The following is an 8,276-nucleotide window of genomic DNA, read 5'->3' as shown; positions in this document are numbered from 1 at the left end:
TATATATTATTATTATTATTATTATTATTATTATTATAAAAACCACAAATCTTGTTAAATATGGCTACTCAGGGTTTCCTGGTCAAAATATTTTATTTCCCCATTTCTTAAGCTGAGAACTAGACAGTTATCAGTTGTCTTTTGAGCAGATGGCATTTAAGCGAGGAATGCTAGTAAGGAAGAAGACAAAAAGAAAAATACAAGGAAAATAATCAATGTTCCAATAATTCAATGTCAAGCAGTTGTAGTAGTGGTTGGTGTGGTAGTAGTATATCATCATCATCATCATCATCATCATCATCATCATTTAACGTCCGCTTTCCATGCTAGCATGGGTTGGACGATTTGACTGAGGACTGGTGAAACCGGATGGCAACACCAGGCTCTAATCTGATTTGGCAGAGTTTCTACAGCTGGATGCCCTTCCTAATGCCAACCACTCAGAGAGTGTAGTGGGTGCTTTTACGTGTCACCCACATGAAGGCCAGTCAGGCGGTACTGGCAACGGCCATGCTCAAAATGGTGTATTTTATGTGCCACCCGCACAAGAGCCAGTCCAGGGGCACTATTGTAGGAATGGTAATAACAGTAGTATAGTGATGGTAGTGGTGTTAGTAAGAGTGGTAATAACAGTATTGTTGTGGTAGTAGTCGTGGGAGTGTATTGACGGTAAGAGCTGTAATAGCATTGTGTAATAGTAGTGGTAGTAGTAATAGTAATGGTACCAAAGTTTTAATATTTCTTCATATCTCTAGTAAAGAATTCATTTGAAGTCAATCAGTGTTGTTATTAGTTACCATGGTGATCATCTGTTACAGGTCGTTGCTGCTGATGAAGCAATTGCTAATGAGGCAGCTGCAGCCTCCCAGGCTATCAAAGATGAGTGTGAAAGTGACTTGGCAGAAGCAATTCCTGCACTGGAGTCTGCTATTCATGCCCTCAACACATTGAAACCTTCTGACATCACTTTGCTCAAAACAATGACAGTGAGATATCCTTTTATCTTTATTTCTGTTTCATTATTCCTTTTAATTATTTGTGCTTTGACAATAGTTCTTGCCATGTAATACATGGATTGGATGGATCTGCAAATGCAATTACTTGCCATGAAAGTTATTGCTGGACACCATCCCTAAGGTTGGCCACTCAGTGGAATCAAGTGAAAAGCTATATCTGTGCCTTGCTCAAGTCCTTAATAAGTTCTGCTATGACTAATTCCCTATTTCAGAAATCATCCTCTCTATCAGCCAAATAGGGCACTATTTTCCTTTATCTTCAATTAGAAGCAGTAGGGACTCCTTAATTAGCAGTAATTCTGTTGTTCTTTTTTAGCATGTGGTCATCCTGAAATAAATTTAAATGTGGTCAAACAGGCCATATTTCAGTTTTTGACAGATATCTATGATAATTTATTGACATAAAATTTTTAGAAGAAAATAGTAATTTAATTCTTTTCAATGTGATTATGCAATCATCTATATAACAATTACTTCACAGCATACTGGTATTTGCTAGTGAAACACATGTAAAGATTATATAATTTTTGATTTTAGCAGAAAGATAAACTAAATCTGTTTTATTTTGCTCTAAGATATATATGTGTGTGTGTGTGTGTGTGTGTGTGTGTGTGTACGCGTGTATGGGTCCAAACTTTGTTATTAGACCAACCATTATATGTCTTATCTTCCAGAATCCACCAACAGTTGTGAAATTGGTCATGGAATCAGTATGTGTCATGTTAATGATTAAACCTGAAAGAAAACCTGATGGCAGTGGGAAAATGTTTGATGATTACTGGGGACCTTCACTGAAGCTCCTTGGTGACATGAAGTTTTTGGAAAAACTGAAAACTTACAACAAAGACAACATAGCGCCAGCTATTATGTCCCGTATCAGGAAAATGTTGGTTTTTCTTGTTGTTAATATTTGTAGTTGTTTTATTATATATTATTGTTGTCATTTTACTGTTGTTCTTACTTTGTGAAATACTCCTACTTATCACTTTTCAATTGAGACAACTGCTAACATGGGTCTACTGATAGCAGTACACCCATTGTAAAAGCCTCTATATTTGCTGCATGCATCACCACCATCTCTACACAATATGCATAATGTGACCTCTTGCAATATATCTTTTCTGCACTGTCCTGTTTCACTACCACATATATGAGTGGGTGCTGAAAAATTCCTGACTTTAAGGGTATCATGAAAGACTAGTTGGAGGCCCAACTTTTTGAGTTCTTTTCCTGGGCTAAAAAAAAATAAAGGACCACTGCAAAAAATCTAAGAGGGAAATATATTAAATATAAAATCATATTTAACTGATCCTTCTGTATTTTCTTTGCCCAAAGCCAGGAACTTTTCAGCACCCACTCATACTCACAATTAGCTTGTATGAAAACTCATTGAATCACTCTAGTTCAAAAGAGACAACCAGTCTTAGTCGGGTCCTGCCTTCTATTATCTTAAAACAGTGTGCACCAGAGATAGGTTGTATACTCACAAAGCTCCTCTTCAGTTTCTTTCTCAGTAGGAATGTATCGTGATCCTAAGAAACATACTGTTGTCAGTCTTGTCCCACAAAAGAGTATCTTCTCTTACTGTGCCAACTCATCTCAAGAGTAGTATTTTTCATGGTCAGATATGTAATCGCTGAAGATTGAAAATGAATGACTACCATTTACAAGAATCACATGATGTCAAAATAAGGAGACACAAACATACACACTCACACAAATACACAAAAGAAGAGGCCTAATTGTAGGTAAACACATACACACACACACACATGCACACACACATACATGCACACACACACACACGCACATGCGCGCACACACACGCACACACACACACACACACACACACACACACATGTATGTTTGTATCACTCTATCAATGAAACTATCAGATATGATTATACACTGTTGATCACAATGTGCTTCCTTGTATTGTAGCAGCTTTTGAATGATGTCATCCTGTTGGCTAGGTGGGCAGGTCAACATCCCCTGGTATTCCTTGAATGGCATACCAGTCCATTTATAGCTGCATAGACTGGAACAATGTGAAATGAAATGTTTTGCTCGTACATACACAGAATATGGCGTAGTGGTTTGGGTGGGTGTTGCATTCACAATTTGCAAGGTTTTGCTTTCAGTTTCCAGACAGGCAGTACTTAGTGTTCTTCAGTTGACCTCACCACTGCTGTCATTGAGGTCACCTGTATCTTCCATCTGTTTTGGTATTGGTAAAATAAAAAATACCTGTCCGTGGTTTAGCAGAATTGTTTGAGCATCGACCAAGATGTCTTGTGGTATTTGCTTCAATTCTTTGCATTCTGATTTCTTGGATAGTAGACTTAATTTTCTGCTCAATTTAGCACTACTACCTGGCTCTTGGGTGCTTTAGCAGAGATACTTTCTTGCAGGAATTTAAGCCAGATCTTTGCTTTAAGTATATTCTTGCTGCTTCCTGTCACTAACTAGTCTTTGAGGCCTTGCTGCCTTTCCCTCCCTCCATCCATCCAGCCAATCATCCATCCATCCATAGTTTGTCATTGTCATCATCATCATGCAATAATGTGTTTGTAAGGGACATTAATTAAGTATACATTTAAACACAAGCAAAGAAAACAAGAAATCAATATTTTAGGTGAGTTAAATATTTACTGTGTGTATGTAATAGTTAAAGCTTCTGTTAGAGTACATGTGTGTGTGTGTGTGTGTTTAAAAAAGTATTTTAGAAAAATTTCTTGATACAGTCTCAATATCTAAAGAAAAGTTTTCTTCTATTAAAAATTATCAATTATATAAAAACAATCTTAAAAGTAATTTGATTAACACAGACATTATATATATGTGTATATGAGTGTATGTATATGTATAGATGTGTGTGCATGTCTTCTACTGTCTTGTTCTCACTGTCCTGTTCTTGTTTACATTTTCACCCTCCGCAAAAAATTCCAAATTTAATTAATATCCTTTGCGAGCAGGATTGTTCCAATGAAGTCGTGTATTGTCCTTGCCTTCGAAACATGAAGTAGATGGAACAGGAACAACTGAAGAAGGGAAATATTCTTTATGTTGTATGTTTCATTTCTCTGTTTGTTTTTTTCGTTGTTCAAAAAAAAGTTCGTTTTCTGTCTTCGTCTTTATGTTTTCGTTTCTCATTGTGTTTAACGTTTTTTGTGATATCCTGCACCCATATATGCCTGTATGTATACATATAGATGTAGGTATGTACATATATGTATGGATATATGCATATATTTATATATTATTTATGTTATATATATATATATATATATATATATAATATACACGCACATATATTTCTAGTGTGTTCTTTCTTCTCTCCTAGCTATATACCAAATCCTGAATTTGATCCCAATGTAGTGAAACAAGCATCAACTGCCTGTGAAGGTCTCTGCCGTTGGGTCAGAGCAATGGACCAGTATGATAAAGTAGCTAAAATTGTGGCTCCAAAGAAAATTAAACTTTTGGAAGCAGAAACTGAATTGAGTATGCAGATGCAGAAACTCGATGAGAAACGAGCACAACTGAAAGAGGTAAATGTGGCCCCCACTTTAAAACTATTTTTGTCATCATCATTTTTCATTCACTTTTCCATGCCTCCATGGCTCAGACAGAATTTGTTGAGGTAGATTTTGTACAGCTGGATGACCTTTCTGTTGCCAACCCTCACCAGTTTCCAAGTATGGTAATATTTCTCCATAGCCTAGAATGTTTTGTATGGATGACTGGAACTGAGCATCGCTTATATGATGGTGATGCTCATTCACTGTTATCATGTGAGATGAGGGTACACACACATGTGCACACACACACACACACACACACACACACACATATACATGTGCATACACACATACATGCATCAAAAGTCCAGGAGAAAGAACATTTATGGTGAATTAATGCAGAACTTACAGCTCTTGTACCCTGACTATGAATTCTCATTTCTACCTTTCATGATAAGTGCATTACGTTATGTACCAACAGATTAACACAAAAACCTAGAAATACTTGGTTTCAGGAACAAGAGCAAAAGAAACTGACACAGATTCTCCAAATCTAATCTATTAGTGGTATAGTGAAGATTTGTGAGACATTCCAAGGATTTTCCATCTCAGATTCTTATGTGAATAGATGCACACAATTGGGTGTATGCATTGACAGTTTAACCAACACACCAACTCAACCACATATCTTCAAACGTTGAGATTTTAACTCAACAAGTCTTGTTGCTTTGTTAACAACTGGCTTGAACTCTCTCAAAAAGAATGTAAATCATTCATACATACATACAAACATACATTAGGCTTCTTTCAGGTTTTGTCTACTAAATTTACTCTTAAGGATTTGGTTGGCCTAGGACTATAGTAGTAGATACCTGCCCAAGGTGTTGTGCAGTGAAAAGCAAACTTCTCAACCAAAGGGCCACACCTGTGTCTGTTTTGGTATGTATTGATTTTATTGTTACATAATGTTGGTAAGTGAAAGTACGTGGTTTAGTTGTTAGTGTATTCAGCTCATGATCATACAGTCATGAGTTCAGTCTCCTGTGACGCATTGTGTCCTTTAGCTGAGAGAGAGACCCCTTTCGGTCATGACTGACCACGGGATTGCACCTAGAAAGTTACCCTTCCAGGCACAAGTCCGGGAAAGGTTGTTTATGGAAGACTAGCAGTCGCCCATGCATACCGGCCTCCCATCTCCATGCCATTGATGCTATCCAAGGGAAAAGCAAAGGCTGATACAGCTTGGCACCAGTGATGTCGCAACTCATTTCTACAGCTGAGTGAGCTGGAGCAACATGAAATAAAGTGCCTTGCTCAAGAACACAACACACAGCCCAGTCCAGGATTCGAACTCACAACCTCACGATCGTAAGTTCGACACTCTAGTCACTGAGCCATGTGCCTTCACTTGAGCAAAACACTTTATTTCATGTTGTTCCAGTCCACTCAGCTGGCACAAATGAGTTGTTCCTGTAATTCAAAGGGCCAGCCTTGTTACATTCTGTGTCATGCTGAATCTCCATGAGATTTCTGCCGACATTGGAAACAATTGATTTTTGAATTGCTGAAATTTAGGTACTTTATGAACACACCTGGTCTAGTGGTTAAGGTGTTATACTCATGATTACAAAATTGTGGTTTCAACTCTAGGACTGGGTGGTGCATTGTGTTTTTGAGCAAAACTTTTCATCTCACATTACTCTGTAATCTCTTTGACACCTGATGTGTTGTAAACCATGCACCTGTTCAGGCAATGTCAATTTGATGGAGGAAGTGAGCTAGTGGACAAAACAAATGTTTGATTCCCCAAAACAAATCACCTGTGCAGTTTGTACAACAGTAAATTGCTGAACCCTCATCTGTTATTTACGACAGGAGAGTCCCTGATTTCATTACATTACTTTATGTCTTAAGTTCAAACTCTGGCAAAGTTGACTTTGCCTTTTTCCATCTCTCATGTAAAATAAATGCACCTATCATGAGCTGAGGTTAGTTGATTCGGTCAACTATACCTTGCAAATCTGCGACTTTGTGTCAATGTAAGTAATTATTCAATAGCTAACTTGTACTACTTTTAATTAATCTGTCAATACAAGACCTTTTTCTTTCTTTCTCACTCCCTCTCACCTTTTCTATTTCTCCATCTCTCTTTATCTGTTACCATAGGTTGCAGATAAACTACAAGCATTAAATGATAAATTTGAAGCAATGACCCAGAAAAAGAAAGAACTTGAAGACAACATTGAAGTCTGTTCCAAGAAACTGGACCGGGCTGAACAGCTGATTGGTGGACTAGGGGGAGAGAAAGACCGTTGGACAAAAGCCGCTAAAGAACTAGGAGAATTGTATGATTGCATTACTGGAGATGTTCTGCTTGCATCTGGTGTAGTTGCATATCTAGGTGCATTTACTGTAGATTACAGACAAGTGAGTCCTGAGTTTAATATCGTCGATGTTTACACTTGTTTGTCTTGCTTTGTTTTCCATCAGAAAATTGTGTTTGTGTGTGTATGATAGGGTAGGCATGAGTATCTGAGAGTGGCTGTGTATGCATGTGTTTAGGTACCGATGTGTTCATGTTGATTCATTTGACTAAAATTCTTCAAGGTGGTGCCTCAGCATGGCCACAGTCTGATGACCGAAACTAGTAAAATACACAAGAAAAATAAAAGATGTGTTTGTGTTTCACTTTATTATTGATGCAATGCACAGTTACACTGTAAACATATATCTCCATGACACTGTACCTATCATCATCATTATCATCATTGTTTAACGTCCACTTTCCATGCTGGTATGGGTTGGATGGTTTGACTGAGGACTGGCAAGCCAGGAGGCTGCACCTGGCTCCAACCTGATCTGGCAAGGTTTCTACAGCTGGGTGCCATTCTTAACACCAACCACTCTGAGAGTGTAGTGGGTGCTTTTTACATGCCACCAGCACAGGGGCCAGTCAGGTGGCACTGAAAAAAAATTACACAGTAAATATTTTAGCATTGGATGCTATAGTATTAAATGACTCTGTAGCATACAGTGTATGTTACAATATAACATATATTTTTCATGTGCATTACACTGCAACTCAAAAGACAGAATGTGTTACACTATAAACATATCTATATTGTGTGATACAGATTAACTGCTATCTGGTGTATGCATTACACTGTAACATCAGCAGTGTGTCAGAAGTCTTTAGTTTGTATGATGCATGTTTGCAACATTATTTTATTTTGCAGACAGTCATTAATCTTACGCTATAACAATATCAACAATGTGTCAGACATCTGTAGTTTGTTTGTTACATATATGCAACATGCTTTTATTTTGCAGACTATCATAAAAGAATGGGTGGAACTGTGTGAAGAGAAAAATATTCCTTGTTCCCCAGACTTTTCCTTCAATACCTGTCTTGGTGACCAGGTGAAGATTCGCGAGTGGCAGATAGCAGGGCTTCCTGCAGATAACTTCAGTATTGATAATGCTATTATCACCTCTAAGTCACGAAGATGGCCTCTTATGATTGATCCACAAGGTATGTTGGATCTTATGTAATACCCTAGTCACATAAAGGAGCAGATGCTTACTGCTTTATCACACGGAGCTGGTTAGATGAGGTCAGGCATGTCAATCACTTGTCTAACTAGTACTTTGTAATTCCTTTAAATTTCAGGCTACGGCTGTTAGAATAGTATTAGATTGGTCCACCTATACTGGTTTCTTTTTTTTTTGTAGTTATGTA

At 37.6% G+C, this 8,276-nt stretch overlaps 1 protein-coding gene across 3 annotated transcripts in view; it reads left to right on the top strand.

Annotated features, from left to right (window-relative positions):
* LOC106876428 (dynein axonemal heavy chain 3) overlaps positions 1-8,276 on the top strand; it is a 158,633-nt gene that overhangs the window by 92,971 nt on the left and 57,386 nt on the right. For all 3 annotated transcript variants that reach the window (XM_052969758.1, XM_052969757.1, XM_052969759.1), the window contains exons 33-37: positions 819-986; positions 1,691-1,902; positions 4,360-4,567; positions 6,704-6,964; positions 7,868-8,069. In XM_052969758.1, the coding sequence (XP_052825718.1) occupies positions 819-986; positions 1,691-1,902; positions 4,360-4,567; positions 6,704-6,964; positions 7,868-8,069 (1,051 nt within the window). The remainder of the gene's footprint in view (positions 1-818; positions 987-1,690; positions 1,903-4,359; positions 4,568-6,703; positions 6,965-7,867; positions 8,070-8,276) is intronic.

The sequence above is a fragment of the Octopus bimaculoides genome, chromosome 7 (genome assembly GCF_001194135.2).
Source record: "Octopus bimaculoides isolate UCB-OBI-ISO-001 chromosome 7, ASM119413v2, whole genome shotgun sequence".
NCBI lineage: Eukaryota > Metazoa > Mollusca > Cephalopoda > Octopoda > Octopodidae > Octopus > Octopus bimaculoides.
The sequence above is the reverse complement of the archived record's forward strand: the minus strand, read 5'-3'. Positions and strand labels throughout refer to the sequence as shown.